This window comes from Sycon ciliatum, chromosome 7, assembly GCF_964019385.1.
Source record: "Sycon ciliatum chromosome 7, ocSycCili1.1, whole genome shotgun sequence".
In the NCBI taxonomy this organism is placed as follows: domain Eukaryota; kingdom Metazoa; phylum Porifera; class Calcarea; order Leucosolenida; family Sycettidae; genus Sycon; species Sycon ciliatum.
In genome coordinates, this window is record NC_088649.1 from 13,593,443 (window position 1) to 13,611,613 (window position 18,171).

At 48.3% G+C, this 18,171-nt stretch overlaps 1 protein-coding gene and 1 long non-coding RNA gene across 3 annotated transcripts in view; both read left to right on the top strand.

Annotated features, from left to right (window-relative positions):
* The first annotated feature begins 2,864 nt into the window (after positions 1-2,864).
* Positions 2,865-4,064, top strand: LOC135821919 (uncharacterized). Its single transcript, XR_010554415.1, has 2 exons — positions 2,865-3,193; positions 3,507-4,064. It is a non-coding gene; the product is annotated as an uncharacterized LOC135821919 (long non-coding RNA).
* Positions 4,065-6,378: 2,314 nt separating this feature from the next.
* Positions 6,379-18,171, top strand: part of LOC135821041 (cell division control protein 45 homolog) — a 35,423-nt gene continuing 23,630 nt past the window's right edge. Inside the window, exons 1-6 of one of the 2 annotated variants that reach the window (XM_065334102.1) lie at positions 6,379-6,564; positions 10,438-10,654; positions 11,631-11,690; positions 12,108-12,200; positions 13,355-13,449; positions 14,375-14,486. In XM_065334102.1, the coding sequence (XP_065190174.1) occupies positions 10,595-10,654; positions 11,631-11,690; positions 12,108-12,200; positions 13,355-13,449; positions 14,375-14,486 (420 nt within the window). In that variant the 5' untranslated portion in view covers positions 6,379-6,564; positions 10,438-10,594. The remainder of the gene's footprint in view (positions 6,565-10,437; positions 10,655-11,630; positions 11,691-12,107; positions 12,201-13,354; positions 13,450-14,374; positions 14,487-18,171) is intronic. The other variant, XM_065334103.1, reaches the window with a different exon arrangement.

Genomic DNA, 18,171 nt, shown 5'->3' on the forward strand with positions numbered 1-18,171 from the left:
TGATTTTAGTCCACATGTGATATTGATACTGAACACTGGGCAAACATCAGAAGGACTTGAATTGGGCATGATGTACAGTCACGTACATGTTCATGATCGTACAATGTGCATCACTGAACTCTAATGAACACTCAATCTTCAATCATATTATACATACCTGTCAGGATGGGCATTCTTTTTCTTATTCATCCTCGTCTTCACTGAGTTCTGCAGTTCCTTGAAGCTCCAGTGGTTGCCCATTCTCACACTCCTGGCCCGAGCGAGAGCACTTGCAAGCATCCGTGCAATCGAGGTGCTGTCTCCGGCAGGGGCAATGTCCGTGCTTGCAGCCTGTCGTGCAACCGCATGAAACAAATTCCATCAGGCTCGATGGTGCTGGTGCCAAGCTGAGCCAGTCCACTTCCAAACCACCGCCAGAATCAATGGTCTACCCTTGACCAGGGCTATGCGGTGGTTGGACATCCGCGGAAGCTTCCAGAGCACGGTGCCAGATACTGGCCTGGTAATTTGCTCTTGCAGCATGCTTGCGCAGCGCATCTTGGCAAGGAGGAAGGGAGCTGAATTGCGTCGAGCGAGAGCAGAACATCTGGTATCGCACTTCGTTGATAGATGTGGCGGTGTTGAAGCCGTATATACCGCAAGTGAACTGCTCGATGCAGGCGAAATGTCAGCTGGTAGTGCGTCAAATGATGCACCGAGTGCTGCCATAGCCTTTCGAGCCAGCTCGCCTTTTGGGGTTTGCTTGGTGATCAGCTGAAATGCTAGCTTCTTCCCTCTGCCACTGAAGGCACTGGTTGTGTCACAACCTGTATAGGCATGCATCCCCATAATGGCTTCGCAAACAGGGGCACTAAGCTCTCGTGTAATTCCTGTAGCATTGTTTATGGTAGTTAACCTCGCGCGCAAATATTCCAGAGACGGATTGACCAATTGCAACTTGGACCTTTTCGTCTTTTCTGATGTTTGCTGCGTATAACATGTACATAACAGCTTCGCTGCAGCGTGTGCGTATTCACACCTGCTTGTGGACTGGACTACAATTCTTCCGGCCAGGTTGCTGGCGCCTCTCCTTCCCACAAAATATGCAGCCCTTCATGCCTGGTGCTACGACGGGCGCGGCTAGTGCGGCGCGCATGCTGGGGCGGCGCTTGGCTTCTGGCTCTATCGACTCCGGCACAGACAGTTCTTCCGAATGGCTAGATGAGGGGTACTCTGCCTTCGTCGGAGGGTTATATTCGTTATTTTCTGGTAACATTTTTTGTGGAAAACTCCGTTTTCAGGCCAAACATCACTACGACATAACTCCCTGAGCTCAGCTAAATTTTCTACGGCAACAGCTTCACTACAGTCCATTCAGAAAAAAATGAACTTCTAGCTTTTGGCCATAAATGGGTCAAACGTTGAGTTTTTTTAGAATTTTTTTCTGCAATCCCATATGGAATCCTCTTCCAATTATGTTTCTGAAGTTTTTTTGTCCAAAAAGCAAGCCATAGCAAGAATAGGATTTCGGCCAGGTTTTGCCCCAAAAGCACTGAATTGGGAAAAACCATCAAAATCCAGGCCGTTTGACCCCGCCTGCAACAGTGCATTCTGCGGTTCGAACCCCAGTTCAGGCACCCTTTTTGGACCCTTTTTCAAATTTCAAAGTTCGCAGCACTGCACTGTGTACGATGAAATCACGAAAAATCGCCAAATACGGGAGCTCGCCAGAGCCAGGACCCATTTTTTTATGAATGGACTGTAGTGCATATTTCACACACCTTCTTCCACGTAGTCTGGGGGAAGGGCTTCACCTCCTCACCGCACTCCGGAACGTGAATGAGACACTTTAAACTCATCACGACGCTTACTTCTAGTGCTACTTGACCACAGACATACTAGTACAAACTGAAACCAAAAAAACGATCTCGAAATGAAAGTTCAAACTGAGAAGGAAGATGCCAAGTATAGTGGGTGCACGCCTGCACTGCAGTGCAGAGAGTTAGAATTAGGGAGGTTTAGTCCCACGTAATCCGTGGGTGCTTTACGTGTGTGTAGCACGTGATACTCAGTGACCCACGTACAGACGTTTTCTGATTCACGACATACCGTGTATGGAGGCTCACCCACGTTCCGCCAGAACGTGGGTGAAAATCGGAATGGAGCGCATTGTGCGAGCTGTGAGGGTGCTCAGCTGAAGTAGTTTCCGAAGCACGAAATCAAAATATTGGATGAGCTTCTTAGGCCGGGGTAGCTTCGTCTTTGACCAGGTTTTGGCCTTTAGCTTCATGCTTTTGTTTGTTCCGTGTGACTAAACACAACATTGCAACGTGGGTGCCCTTCATCCGGCATCCACTTTACGTGGATCACCCACGTAGACCCGGGTGCTCGAATGAGACACAGGGTACCAAAACAGAAACACCCTGAAATTGTACCTAAACTTGTTCCGATTTCGTTTAATTTTCACAAATACCATCAACATACGGCCTGCTAACGGTATGCCAAATTTCAGCACTGCCCGGTAAACACTTTTTGAAATACTCGCGACCCACTTTTTGCTGGGTCCTTGATTCGAGGATATGGGTCTCCTGTACGGTGCTGCCAAAGACCTGCTGAATCTGCGGCTCCACTGACCATCTTGCTCTCAAAAATGAAGTAGTAAGTTACTACTCCCTGCCCTCAACTGCCACACCAAGCGTAGACGATGGCAGACCCGTGTGCTTGAATCGGAGACGATCTGACGAGTTCGCTGTTTCTGATTCGAGCACCCAATTTTCAAATAAAAAATCCGAAGGAAATACGACAATTTTACTGCGTACTGTAGCTTGTGTTGTAGCGCACCCAGGTTCTGAATTCCTGCTGGGTGGGTCAAGCCAGACCAGGGAGTCGTCAAATACCGGGAGTGGAAACGAGATGCGCGAGCGTGATCCATGCTCGCCTCGCGCTGGAGCACGCCGATTTTTTTCAAATAATCTTTTTTGTGCCACATTCACCAATTCCGCGGGATTTTCAAAATAACAAAATTTATTTTGGTTCTTCCTGCAAGCGGAGCAATTTAGACGTCTCCATAAATAAACCTTCTCGTCAGATTTCCGCTTCCCTTTTGTAGTATTATCACTCTTCGTCGTAGATTCGTCGGCAGTGCATGGTCATGCTGGATAGGGAGATATCGGTAGCCATTTTACGGCTGATGTTTTAGGAACTTGGGCGAGAGGTGAGTAAAACCAAGCTTTATCGAGTGAATACTTCTATCACGGAATAGCTTTGTTTTGGTTTGTTACACACGCATGCTGCATGTACAGAGCATTCGATTTATCAACCTGCAGTCAAGTATAGACCCAGGGAAGCTTCTGTTGCAAGGGCCATCCACTTTATGTGAAACTCGTAAAAAGAAATGCAATGGTAGATTTAAGAAACTATGTGATGGTCAGGAATCAGGATACACATGGCATTCTCTACCTGGATGGATACTTGTGACAATTTTAATATAGAAATACTGCGCTGTTTTCCGTGTGCGTTTTGTCCAGACCTGGACACCACATCAGCTGTGTTTTCAAGTTTAATTTGCGGTACATTAGTGGCAAGAAAGCCGTCCATCATGCCAGCATCATCCGCAGCAGCAACAGCAGCAGCACCCCAGCCCACCGCCATAGTCAACTGCACTGCAGAGACACCTAAAAGATACCATGGTGGTTGGTGTGTTGTTGCGGTGAGAAGAGAACTGGGAGCTAGCAGAAAGCCTGAGTTAACTAGCCTCAAGCCGGTGTTGGCGACTTTCGGCCATGAAATTCTGGCCAACATGTCTCCGAATCTACCAAACTTTGAAAAGATAATTGAATCTGAGACACATGAGCGCATCCACCGTGTGTGTGCATGCACAGTGTGGGCATGTCAGTATGTGTGTGTGTGTGTGTGTGTGTGTGTGTGTGTGTGTGTGTGTGTATGTGTGTGTGTGCTGCCAAAGATGGCTCTCTCGTCGTGCCGATTGAATATGGTCCCTGATCTCTTGGCAGACTGCCGACTTTCTGCCGTCGCTTCCATGTTGTTGGCCCCGCAAGGGGACAGGTGACCGTAATGGCAGTGTTTACCAGGACCCGGTGTGTGTGTGCATGCATGCATGCATTCCAGTGTGTGTGAATGTGCGTGCATGCGCAGTTCGTGCATGCCGTGTGTGTGCATGTGCAGTTTGTGCATGCCAATGAGTGCGTGCGCACCCGTATATTGGTGCGTGCATGTACACATGCGTAACTGCTGACACCCAAAGTAGGCAAAGAGAAGCGAGACAGAAAGAGAGAGGGATTTAGAACAGTTTAATTCGGTGTGCATTGTCAATTCCGTGATACTCGCCACAACCGGCCAAATCTGCAATTGGATTCTCAGTGTTGGTGGTGCATATACGTTGTCATGCTTCCTCTTGACATGAGACATACTGAAAGCGGTGATGTTCTCTTACACTGAAGAAGAAAATAAGAGAAATTCCTTGACTTTATAATAATGTGGTCGTCATTAAAAAACGATAATGTTTTAGAAACGAAGGGTCCCTCAAAAAGTCAGTGGCATATCATCTTACACCGAGAAAATTCACAGGTAGCACCTATATGGAAAGGACAATGGTTACGAGAAGTTTTTTCGTGGGTCGAACCAAGTGGCTTTGATTACTGAGGCTGAGCTATTTTCCTCGATAAATTACATCAAAAGTCACGTCACTATTCGCGCGTGAATCGGGCCTCCAGTCAAACATCGCAACACTGCGATAACGCCTACCGATAAATTAGGTGTCCTCCTACTATCAAACGAGCAGACCACTGCAAATATCTCTGTATACACGTTCTGATGGACGCTTTCTCCCAAAAAATACTCAAGGCTACTCTAAATTGCATTTGACGACGCTGAGGTACTCAAGGCACTGCAAAAATTTTGCGCGAGGCGAGCATGGATAATCAAGATTAACGGCGTTTCCACTCCCGGTATTTGACGACTCCCTGAGCCAGACTAGTAGACTCTCTTCCCTGTTCCATCGCCTCTCCAAAAGTATATTCTGACATTTACAGATGAGAAATTGCACACCTGTCAAATCGTTTCTGATTCGAGCACCCGGGTCTACGCGTTTCCGTTACGTGGGAACTAAACCTCCCTATTGTGGGTCCGGGTGCACGCCTGCAGAGAGTGTGCAGTGTACCAGATCGTACCAGATCACGACTTGACATGACAGGTAAGGGCGCGTTCAGACTACCGATAAAAAGTGACCGATAGGGAAAGTCGCCAAGGTGATTTGATCACGTGACGTTACTGGCACTTTACCGGTGGGAAAGTAACTGCCGCGGCTGATGCGGCAGTAAACTTTTACCGGCAGTAAAAAAGTGCTCAGGCTGCATGCGCGCTGCGAAAAAAAGGGAAAATCCCTTGTCAGTGCCGCGGTGAGAGCTGAAAACTTCACGGTCACGTTAGTTTGTTATCGGTAGTAGGGAGGTTCTGCTCTACGTTTTGGGAACGCGACGCAAAGAATCACGCGAACTTTCTTCGCGTTCCCGTAACGTAAAGAAATGCTGTTCTGCTCTACGTTTCACCTAGAGAAGTCACGTGGAATGTGTACTGGGAATTTCCCCTTCCATATTTGGCAGTTTTCTGCATGCAGTTGATCGATAGCCAGCAAATCCGTACGCATTTTCTCTGCGTGTGCCACAACGTAGAGAACCCCATCTCCGCGTAGAAATCTGGAGCCAAAACACGCGAAGCCGTAGACTCTAACCCAGACACCTGCTCTCTACGTGATTTCTCTACGTTTCACGTATAGCAGAACCTCCCTAGTGTGAATGTCCTTCACGGTTTATCGGCATTCACGGTTTGACGGGGTTCACGGTAGTCTGAACGCGCCCTAACACTGAATTCGTGTACTTTCGTCTATTCTGGTGCATAATCACATTTCACAGCACCACACACAAGGCGCATGCATGAATGCATACAAAACAATGGCCGCCGAGAGAGAAATTTTCAACATGGAAAAGCCGATTTTTGGATACCTTTCAGAAAGTTGTCAGAGTGACAACAACCGGAATCCTGCTCAGTAAGGTATCTAGAGTAGACGTGGCCAATAAAATTGCGGTGCCCAAAAGTCGGAACGAGATTTTTCTAGGAGGCCTTTTTTCAGGTTTGGCCCACGGACTATAGAGGACAGAGGGTATACCGCGATACCGGCTGAATATAAATCCCGACTGCGATAGCAGGAGGGATTTATATGAGGGTACGGTATAACCCGACTACGAGGGTCATATCCTACTTATGTCAGGTACCCCTACGCATTTCCAGAACAATGAACTTATTTGGAGATCTCCTACATCATACAGTACATGAACATGTCCTGCTGGTTATCAGTTGTCGAAAGAATGGTCGAGCAAGGTCAGAAGGAGATTCCTCCGTGGATCAGGTTTGGCATAAGATCATTTCCTTTCAGTTCCAGTGCATATTGTAGCACGTCGTCTCGTGAGCGATGCGGAAGTCAACCGTGAATTGCTGGGGTGCTGGAGTTGTCGTTGAATCAAACTACCGTCACTAGTTGGACTACAGTACAGTTTGGACTCTTTGGGAGTAAGTACTAAGTGTTACTATTATCATGATTATGGTACAGTGCTGATTTTCACATGCGGCGTCTTATAATAATCAGTTTTGCCGCTACTTGCAAGTAGATGCACTTGCATACACTGTTTTGTATCACTGTACTGTATCCTGGTATCACATTTCAATCCATCTAGCGTTTTCCAACCGGTTTAGGTGGATTTGAAGGACACTCTGTATCATAAACTTAGTTTAAAGGGGAAGTTTAAGGCAAAAATCAAGATTTCACCAGTTGTAGTCTTCGGGGTGCTGAGTCGAATGGTCTTGGTCCGAGAAAGCTGAGACGCTCCCTTCCTACTTGAATCCCAATCGAACTCGCGCACTTCCACCGAAACTGGGTGACTGCGCCCTACTAGATGGGGATTTGTATGCAAAATGTCACTAAAAGCGCCATTTCGTTCTTATAAAAGCACGGATGACCGCGATTGGCCCATATGTTGTAGTCTTTTGGACGCTGAGTCGACTGGTTTTGGTCCGAAAAGGCTGTGATGCAGCGTTCCTCCTTTATTCCCAATCGAACATGGTTGAACAAGTGGTCACGTGCTCCTGGGTGCCCAAATCACCTGGTCACCACGCCAGCAGGTGACAACTTTCACACCAAGGTTCAACTCGAGTGACAGGACTGCACCCAAAAAAGGTCATACAGGCTAGTAAGTTGTACCCAGCAGGCACGGTGACCAGGTGACTGGCGTACGCAGGAGCACGTGACCGCTTGTTCAACCATGTTCGATTGGGAATAAAGGAGGAACGCTGCATCGCAGCCTTTTCGGACCAAAACCAGTCGACTCAGCGTCCAAAAGACTACAACATATGGGCCAATCGCGGTCATCCGTGCTTTTATAAGAACGAAATGGCGCTTTTAGTGACATTTTGCATACAAATCCCCATCTCGTAGGGCGCAGTCACCCAGTTTCGGTGGAAGTGCGCGAGTTCGATTGGGATTCAAGTAGGAAGGGAGCGTCTCAGATTCAACTATTCGAAGTACAATGTACATTGCTGATCCATTCGGGATACTTCGTGGTTATTTGACGTTCTTTATCCTCACATTCAGTATAATAGGATACTCGGTAGATATATTCCAGGTCATTCTTCTTTTCCATTGTGTACTGTTCCTCGTCAGTAATGCCGTTCACAGGCGCGTGCGCCGTATGGGTTCCTGCAGGGAGTCGTAAAATACCTATGGGGTATTTTACGACTCCCTGGGTTCCTGGGTGCCCGGAACCCCCCTTTTTTTCGCTCAAAATGCAGGATTTTGCTTCATTTTTTGAAAATTTTCCCGGGGAGGCCCCCCGGAACCCCCCCTTGAAGGGCACCGGCGCACGCGCCTGGTTCAGGTCCGTTCTGTGTGGAGTGTACACGTCCAAGTGGTGTATGTTGTGTCTCTTGTGAACGGTCCGTGCGCTGGAGTACTGCCGTCGTACAAGTTCACTGCCTTTCAGGCAGTGAACTTGTACGGTGGCAGTGCCCTAGCGTAGATCTACGTACCGTGCACCGGGATTTATATCCGAGGGCATATGCACGGAATGCCTTCAACAGCCTAAATCGTCAAGTGGGTTTGAGGAACATCCAGCATCTTTGTCTATCGCTGTCGCCATTGGTGACCAACACCTACCGCCATCCAGCAAACCTCTATGTTGGAGGAGAGACCATCAAATCATCGGAAGGAACAACACAAGGCGACCCCATTGCCATGCCTATCTATGCTCTGGGTGTCCTCCCGTTGATACAGGCTGTGGGTGTCGACGGAGCTACCCAATCCTGGTTTGCCGACGACTCGGGTGCGGGTGGGAAGCTTGTCAAACTTCGCCAATGGTGGGATCTCCTGGTCGAAAAGGGACCCAGCTATGGGTACTACCCGAATGCCGAGAAAACCGTCCTCAGCGTGAAACCTGAACTCTACGCAGATGCAGTCCAGATCTTTGACGGCACCGGTGTCACCATCAACACCAACGGTTGTCGGTATCTGGGTGCGGCGATCGGCTCCACCGACTTCACCACAGCGTACGTGGACGGCAAGATAGCCACAATGCGAGACATGGACACAGCAGGTCAAGCGACTGGGGGAGATAGCCACCTCGCAGCCACAGGCAGCGTACTCTGCCTTCACCCGCGGCCTCCAGAGCAAGTGGACCTTCCTTTGCCGCACCATGCCCGGTCTCGCTGAGCAGTTAACGCCGCTCGATGATGCAGTCACCAACTGCCGTGTTCCTGCTCTCGTTGGCCGTCAGGTTAACGACACGGAGAGGACAATGATCGCCCTACCATGTCGCCACGGCGGTCTGGGCCTGACACCTTCATCGTCAGTTGCCCAGCAACGCGAGTCTTCAGTTCGGGTCTCTCAGGCGCTGGCCGAATGCATTCTACGACAGGACTTTGAGCTGGGCAAGTGGATTTGGCAGCGGAAAAAGGTGCCTCCAGCTGGCTCACCTGCAGACCTCTTCGCTGTCACCACTTCAACCTCACAAAAAGAGAGTTTCGCGACGCTGTGTGCCTGCGGTACAACTGGCTACCTCCCCGACTTCCGACATCCTGTCAATGCGGGAAGGAATTCTCCGTGCCCCATGCCCTGTCGTGTTCCCTAGGGGGCTTCCCAACCCTCCGGCATAATGAGATCCGGGACCTAACCGCCAGGGCATTGAAGCAGGTCGCCCATCAAGTTCAAGCGGCTGTGGAGCCCCACCTTCAACCACTGACAGGGGAACAGCTACGGTACCGGTCTGCCAACACCGATGACCAAGCCCGGCTAGATGTGGCAGCAAGTGGCATTTGGGGTGGGCGATTCGAGCGCACCTTTGTTGATGTTCGGGTGTTCAACCCACATGCGTCCTCGAATCGCTCCAACTCGATTGCCGCTTGCTATGTCAAACATGAGCGGGAGAAGAAGAGGGCATATGAGCAGCGGGTGCGCAATATCGAACATGCCTCCTTCGTCCCAGCCGTCCTGTCCACCACTGGGGGCATGAGCAGACGTGCCACTGCATTCTACAAGAGAATTGCTAGTCTGCTAGCTGCCGAGAAGACCGCCGAGCTCTACAGCAACGTGATGGCCAACCTCCGCTGCCGCTTGAGCTTTGCATTATTGCGTGCCAGCGTCATGTGCCTCCGTGGGGCTCGCAGCACATTGGCACAGCTCACCTCACTGCTGATCCTGTCTCTGCTGAGGTTGTTGTTGCAGAAGCTGGCGTTGCCCGTTTTTGATATTATGGGCATGTGTTTCTGTGGAGAAGGCGGAGAGCCGGAACGCAAACAATATTACTTTATCATTTTGGTCATCTTTTGTATTTTCATGACTAGGCATGATTGTATCGGTTTATTAATTTTGCCCGTACAAGAGGCTTCGTAAGGCCAAAAAAACACAAAAAAACTTGTGACAAACAAACCGGGATTTATTATTCGATATAAATCCCGCGCGGGACTTTATACTGGCCAATATAACCATGGCTAGACGAGCGCTGATTGGCTCAGAAAACAGGCCCTCCATACCGTAGCATGGTATAATACTCGATATAATGCCGGCATTATCCGCCAACACCTATTCTTGTTTCTTGCGCTACATCTAACCATGATAGCAAGAGTTCATAACCCCCATTATGAACTCTTGATGATAGCAAGAGTCCATAACCCCTGTCTTGTTGATACTGTACTGATAGCTCGAGATGTCGAGTTTTGTCATCACGGAGTACTAAAATACTACTCCACGCATGGTGGTCATCTTTGCAGATGACGTCATACTCAGTCACGTGTCCCATTCCCGCCAAACTTTGAACTGGGCATTTTTTGAGTGAGTGTCGAGAGGCCATGCCATGCAAGGAAACAACAGGCATTGATTTTGTGACTTGTCTTGAGTTTGTGAATGTTTACAGCCAAACTTCCAGAAGCAGGGCTTGCGAAAGACTTTGGTGTCGTTTGGATGGTCATCCGTTGGAAACTCCTTTCCTGGCTGACCAGAAAACTCCTTCATGGATAGATAATTTTACTGGACAAGGGATCAAGCGGCGAGAGGATGTTTATCGAACGCACAGACCACCTTCGCACGCAAGTTTACGATGTGCTCAGGCGTGAGGTAAGTCCTTTCTAATTTTCACGTCCTGGTGGAGCAGACTGCCACTCTCGCAGTGCCTCCACGCAGTGGTAGTTAACTAGGGTATGTGCTGTGGTGGAGAGAGTCATGACGAGACGGATCCACACTCTCGGAGTTTCATTCAGAATCACAAACTACAAACGACGAATTTATTTGATGATTTCACTTCTCTCCAGCTCCTTGACTTCAAATGCAGTTTCTACTTTACAGTAGCAAGTTCACTAGTCACGTTCCTCACACTCTCTATGGCTTTCGTTGAACAATACTGTGGCCATTGTGCGTTTAGAGTGCGATGAGTAGATGCGTTAGGTGTTAGGCATTAGTTGTATACTCTCTGTGCAAAGGTGCTACGTTTACATGGACATAGTGAACTGTACTTTGGCCCGAGATAGCAGACAGGGATTTCCCCAACCAGGCATGATCATTGATGATGAATTGCAGTCTTCAAGCCTGGCGTCGCATCACCTTGGTGATTTGTTCGGATACAAAAGCCGAAAGACGTTGGGCTGGTGCTGCTCGCTACAGATCTACACTCGTTAGTACGACATCCGTTGCAAGACAAACCTCATTAGTAGGCAACCATCCAAAACTTCCTGACCCCTGAAACGCGTACATATAAGTCCGGCTAGGAGATAATAATCGTAAAGACAAACATGTTGAAATCCCCCCGGGTTGTCTACTCACGCTGGTAGACCTGTATTTACTTCTGGTAACCTATGTCAGTTTTTACTAACTTTTTAGCATCTTGAAAAGTAAGTGTGACCCAGGGCTACAGCACTTTACGTTGGTGCATGTTCAAGAGTGCATTGTGCATGAGACGAACATGTTCACCATTTTTATGTGGGGAAATGTCGTGTACGCTTGTGTGCGTGCGCGTGTGTGTGTGTGCGTGTGTGTGTGTGCGTGTGTGTGTGTGCGCGCGTGTGTGCGTGTGTGTGTGCGCGTGTGTGCACTACAGCGAGTTCTGATTTTGGCCGCCATCGATGTTGACTCGGCCTGCGCCTGCAAGATCTTCCAGGTGAGCCCCCCCCCCCCCACGCACCATCCTCTCTCTCTCTCTCTCTCTCTCTCTCTCTCTCTCTCTCTCTCTCTCTCTCTCTCTCTCTCTCTCTCTCTCTCTCTCTCTCCCGCTCCCTTACCACTCGCGCCCCTCTCCCTTTCTTCCTCCTGGCCTTAGGCAGACGGGAAGGATTATCGTCATACTGATCCAGTGCCTACGCAGTAAACACTGCTTGCTTGTATTCGTAATCAGCAATGCATTTCACCTGTCCACCAGTCTTCCTGTGTACACGTGCATGTCTGCGTGTGTCTGTGTGTGTGTGTGTGTGCATATGTGTGTGTGTGTGTGTGTGTGTGTGTGTATGTGTGTGTGTCTGTGTGTGTGTCTGTGTCTGTGTGTGCATATGTGCGTGTGTGTTCATTCTTTCGTTCACAGAATTTGTTATGCTGTGATGGTATACAGTACAGTCTAGTGCCAGTCAGTGGTCGCCAGAGCTTGAAACAAGCTTTCCAGGAACACGCTGGACAGGTTAGTGGACTTTCATGGTTTTTGTAACTCTAACCCAGGCACTTGTTCTTTACGTGATTTCTCCACGTTTCGCCGGATGTGGAACTCTCCAGTGCTACGAATGTGAGGTGGATTTCTCCAGGGGAGCCTGCCAGCTTCCAAGTATAGAATATACCATTCCAAGTATAGGATAGGATAGGATATGACATTCCGAATAAAGAATACACGTATGACATTCCAAGTATAAATCAAATCAAATCCGTTGATCCCCGAGCTGCAGAGAGTGCTCAATGTCAACCAACGACAACCTGAACGTCCTCCGCTGAGTCTGTTATATTCTAAATATAGATATTTCAAAGTACAGGTCTGTTAGGGGCCGTCCAAGGTTACCAATAATATTTTCAAAACGAAATGTTTTCGTTTGTGGGTGGGTGGGTTTGATGGAGTTTCGTTTTGAAAATAATTATTGAATGCTGATGGAGAATGCCCAGTTACTTCTGGGTGTCGAAAATTGACATCAATATTTTATTGGAATTCGTTTTACCTGCAGAAAAGGTGGGTGGGTGGGTGGTGGTTGAAAAATACTGAAACTTTTCGTTTTGTAAAAACAATCAGTAACCCCGGACGGCCCCTTACTCTGTGCTGAAGTACAGTGATATTCATCTACCGTGTACTCTGGTAAGACGTGTGCTTGCCTAGTAGTAGTACTGATATTTTTCATGGCGTGTGTGCACTGATTCATACTGAATTATATTAGGATACGAGTACCTTAGGGTTACCGTCCGGGGTTACCGATTGTTTTTACAAAACGAAAAGTTTTAGTATTATTCAGCCCCTACCCTCCCACCCACCTATTCTGTAGGTAAAACGAATTCCAATAACATATTGATGTCAATTTTCGACACCCAAAAGTAACTGGGCATTCTCCATCTGCATTCAATAATTAGTTTCAAAACGAAACTCCATCAAACCCACCCACCCCCAAACGAAATCTTTTCAGTTTGAAAATATTATTGGTAACCTTGGACGGCCCCTTAGATACTAAGTACACTTTGCTGCTCTTGCCCATGGAAGTATGTATTATCAGAGTTGGGAGTATGTATTATCAGAGTTGGGAGTATGTATTATCAGAGTTCCGCTGTATCTGTCTCGGTTGTCCTGTTGTTTCTTGACAGGCTCGACACGTCGTTCTAGTCAACTGCGGGGCTACCATCAGCGTTGTGGATGAACTGGACGCTAACGATGAGACGCACTTCTACATATTCGACAGGTAAGAATGGATGCCGACCGTAGGAGATTGCGATGAATTTGTTACCGTGGTCCGCTGTATAATCTGGCACCATTTGTGCCACGGAAATTCTGCTGGATTAGGGAGGGTGCTGGATTACGAAGTCTGATTTTCTGCTGCAATGTGAATGAGAAGGGCATTTTGGTTGCTGAAAATTGTTTTGGTTTATAGAGAGTGCTGGTTTATAAAGTGCTGGATTTAAAGAGGGACGGCTGCACATGTACTTTGCGTAGCGCTCACTGACTTGTCCTTAAATTTATTTTTCATTGCTATCCGGTCCGGCCTCATTTCCTCTGTGCTGCGCTGATGGGTCCGGAAAGGACGAAGCAGTTCTGTCCGCAGATTGAGTGTCCCTTGAGTACCGTATTTCACCGGTTACAAGGTGACCTCGGTCATAAGTCGGCTCCCATACTTAGGGCCTCGATTTACCTGTTCAAGATCAATGTGATCAATAGCAGTTGAACCCCGGTTGTTAGTCGACTACCCCTTTTTAAAGTTTGTTTTATAGGTCATAAAATGTTGACTTCTATCCGGAAAAATACGGTACGTGTACCATGTTGTGCTGTGCGTTTGGTTCAGAGATTGTAAGTGTGCCCTGCCAGCTTTTGCAATGTGTTGTTTTTATTCTAATTGCTCTCTCTCTCTCTCTCTTTCTCTCTTTCTTTCTCTCTCTCTCTCTCTCTCTCTCTCTCTCTCTTTCTCTCTTTCTTTCTCTCTCTCTCTCTCTCTCTCTCTCTCTCTCTCTCTCTCTCTCTCTCTCTCTCTCTCTCTCTCTCTCTCTCTCTGTCTCTCTCTGTCTCTCTCTCTCTCTCTCTGTCTCTCTCTCACTCTCTCTCTCTCTCTCTCTCTCTCTCTCTCTCTCTCTCTCTCTCTCTCTCTCTCTCTCTCTCTCCTTGTCTTGGTGTAGTCATCGGCCGTTTGACCTGTACAACGTATACAGCGACAAGGTGCATCTGGTCAAGTTGCCCGACGAGGATCTCGACTTTCCGCAACCCGAAGAGGTTTTCAGCGACCCTGAGGTTAGTCTTACTTAACCATGTGGTAATGTGCTTGAACTAACTTTCTTGGGAGAAGAGACGGGTGGGGGTACTCTGGCACTCTTTTATTGTAAGTCTTTCCCTATGCCTTGTTCATCCAGTCTGATTTCCTAGGGAAATTCCCTTGGCTGCACCATACTTTGGCTGGTGATGTAGACCTGGACTTCACATGAGCTGCAGCAGAAGTAGGTTAAAATGAGTCGTCCTCGGCCTCCACTTGTCAGATGGCATAGGGGGAATCCCCTTGGCTGCACCATACTTTGGCTGGCGATGTAGACCTGGGCTTCACATGAGCTGCAGCAGAAGTAGATTAAAATGAGTCGTCCTCGGCCTCCACTTGTCAGATGGCATAGGGGGAATCCCCTTGGCTGCACCATACTTTGGCTGGGAATGTACACTTCAGCTTCACATGAGCTGCAGCAGAAGTAGATTAGAAAGAGTTGTCGTCCTCAGCCTCCACTTCATGCAGCACGATATGTTACTATCGTCATCTCTTCCGTCGGGGCTGAGCGGTGTAGCCTTGTTCATCCAGTCAGATGATGGCAAAAGTAGATGAGAAAGAGCCGTCCTCAGCCTCCAGGTCATACAGCATGAAGTTCCCCGGCTCCATAACGTGACGGCGCACAGTTCCTTCACGCCACTTGCCGACGAGTTCAGCTGTACCGGCTGCTCCGCCAAGATTAGGTGCACACAAAACTTCCCACAGTGTTTGACCGATGTCAAACTGTGGATCATTGGCAGGAGTCCACTAGACCTCAAACGGGTACTGGTCTCATTATTGTCGGGGCTGAAGAGAACACAGTAGAAAAGTACCGGCTGCTCCGCCAAGATTAGGTGCACAAAAAACTTCCCACAGTGTTTGACCGATGTCAAACTTTGGAGCATTGGCAGGAGTCCACTGGACCTCAAACGGGTACTGGTCTCATTATTGTCGGGGCTGAAGAGAACACAGGAGAAAAGTACCGGCTGCTCCGCCAAGATTAGGTGCACACAAAACTTCCCACAGTGTTTGACCGATGTCAAACTGTGGATCATTGGCAGGAGTCCACTAGACCTCAAACGGGTACTGGTCTCATTATTGTCGGGGCTGAAGAGAACACAGTAGAAAAGTACCGGCTGCTCCGCCAAGATTAGGTGCACAAAAAACTTCCCACAGTGTTTGACCGATGTCAAACTTTGGAGCATTGGCAGGAGTCCACTGGACCTCAAACGGGTACTGGTCTCATTATTGTCGGGGCTGAAGAGAACACAGTAGAAAAGTACCGGCTGCTCCGCCAAGATTAGGTGCATAAAAAACTTCCCACAGTGTTTGACCGATGTCAAACTTTGGAGCATTGGCAGGAGTCCACTGGACCTCAAACGGGTACTGGTCTCATTATTGTCGGGGCTGAAGAGAACACAGTAGAAAAGTACCGGCTGCTCCGCCAAGATTAGGTGCATAAAAAACTTCCCACAGTGTTTGACCGATGTCAAACTTTGGAGCATTGGCAGGAGTCCACTGGACCTCAAACGGGTACTGGTCTCATTATTGTCGGGGCTGAAGAGAACAACGTAGAAAAGTTCTAGCTGCTCCGCCAAGATTAGGTGCACGAAACACCGCCCACAGTGTTTGACCGATGTCAAACTTTGGAGTATTGGCAGGAGTCCAGTAGACCTGAAGCGAGTACGGGTCTTTGTTATCGGGACGGAAGAGAACACAGTAGAAGGTCACATTGACGCCAAGCTGGCATTGTTGAATTCCCTGCCGCTGTCCGTCTGCAGGATTCTTGGCGGGCCATATGCACACATGCATTTGAGCACCACCGCACACGCATCCTTCGCCGACTTCGACTTGATGCCTGCGCCCGTCGCGAACCGAGAGTAGCAGTTCGCGATGTTGCAGACATACTCAAAACCACGTACGGACGGCAACTTCGTCAGGTCCATCTGCCATCGCGAATTTGGGTACGTGACTAGGATGGAACGGGTAGACCAAGGATGTTTTTGGCGGAGGAGCCTGGCGTTCACATGCCGTACACTGGACATGCTCCTTATACAGGGCCGGCGATAATGCTTTCTCGGACGACAGGGTAGTAGCGGCACCGCAGGCTGCCGTAACAAGTCTCAGCATGCATGTGGTCGCGCTGGTGCTCCTCCAGCCTTCTCGAGACACTCAAAGGCGATGTTTTTCATTGAGCTCCGTTGACTTGTAGTATAACGCGGTCTCCTCCGAATCAAAAAGGTATGTATCGCAATGCCTTTGAAATTTGTGACTCCGTCACGCTCAGGGATATGTTGCTCTTGATTTCCGCTGAAGTCTTCCTTTTCCCCCATTTGGGGATTCTCGCCTTTATTTGGCACGCCGTCATCGTTTCGGCCATCACTCGCCAAAAGCGGTCAGCACCACGATCTTTCGTTTTAGGAAAGTCGCGTACTTTTTGATTGGTCATCAAGACAAAAACGAGTCCGTGACTCAGTGACAATTTGTGATCGCTCACCGGGTGTTTGTGTCTGTATGATCGGTCACTGAGTCCCACATATAATACTAATAATAATTTTAAACAATCGACGAGGAGACAATAGTCGTAAAATGGCAATAAGGCCACACTGAAGAAGGTCTGTGGTTCGACTCACCCGACCGACCGTACCATTTTCAGCCCGACCGTAACTTTTTTTCGGCGGGCTGTCGTGTGACTGACGTACGTGGACTGAACACGTCCACGTCTACGTGCTGTGCAGCGTGAGTCTGCGGACGCAGGCGCCAGGCGGCTCCTTTTGGACTTGACTTGTAGTTGTACTGCAGTGCAGTGCAGTGAGTGGTACGACTGCTGCCTTAGTAGAGTCTACTCGATGCGACCACCGGCAGACTGGCGAGACTTATTTTGAAGTGACCGTCCGGTTGAGAGTGATTGCCTCGTTCCAGATTAAGGACGGCCTTCTGTTTTGGGATGAAGGACAGACGAGATTGCACTTTCCTCGTGTATTGGGAACGATATTTCACCTGTACCGGTAAGTTGCTGCTCCATGTGTGCAAGCACAGGAAGCGTCGATGGAAAAAAGCCCATGTATTCGTGCACGCCGACACCAAACTAGCAATACATGTACCGGTACATTGTACAATTTGTACTTCGAAGTAGTTCCCGAACTTACTTTCAACTCGCATCGTTCTTCATTTGCTTGATGATTTGGACAGTCAGAGTCACCGCTTGAAGTTATTCTCTTCTCGTTCCAGAGCTACACAATGTTTCAAAGTATTAGCCAGTGACCCCTTTATACGACATGTATGGCATAACACTGCGTAATAATGCCGATGTACTGGGTGTCTAAAGGCAGTACAGTGTATTTACATGTACTAAAAATATATTTTAAAAAAATCCGCCCGCCCGCCCGTAAAAAAAATGTCCATGTTAGTCGAACCACACACCTTCTTTAGTTTGGCCTAAATAAGATAAATTGTGCTCTCATAACAACAGCAAAAATGAAGAAAGTCAAGTTCCATAACGTTTTCTTGTGACTGTCATCAGTGGAACGCCGTCACATAAAAATGTAATAACTAAAACACACACTTATATACATGTAGCTAATATGGTTTCAGGTAGAAATACAGCAGCTAACAAGTACAAAAAGCGAAGTTTGCACCTTTGCAATGTGTGAATATAGTGTATGTGAGAAAGGTAGTGGCAGATGA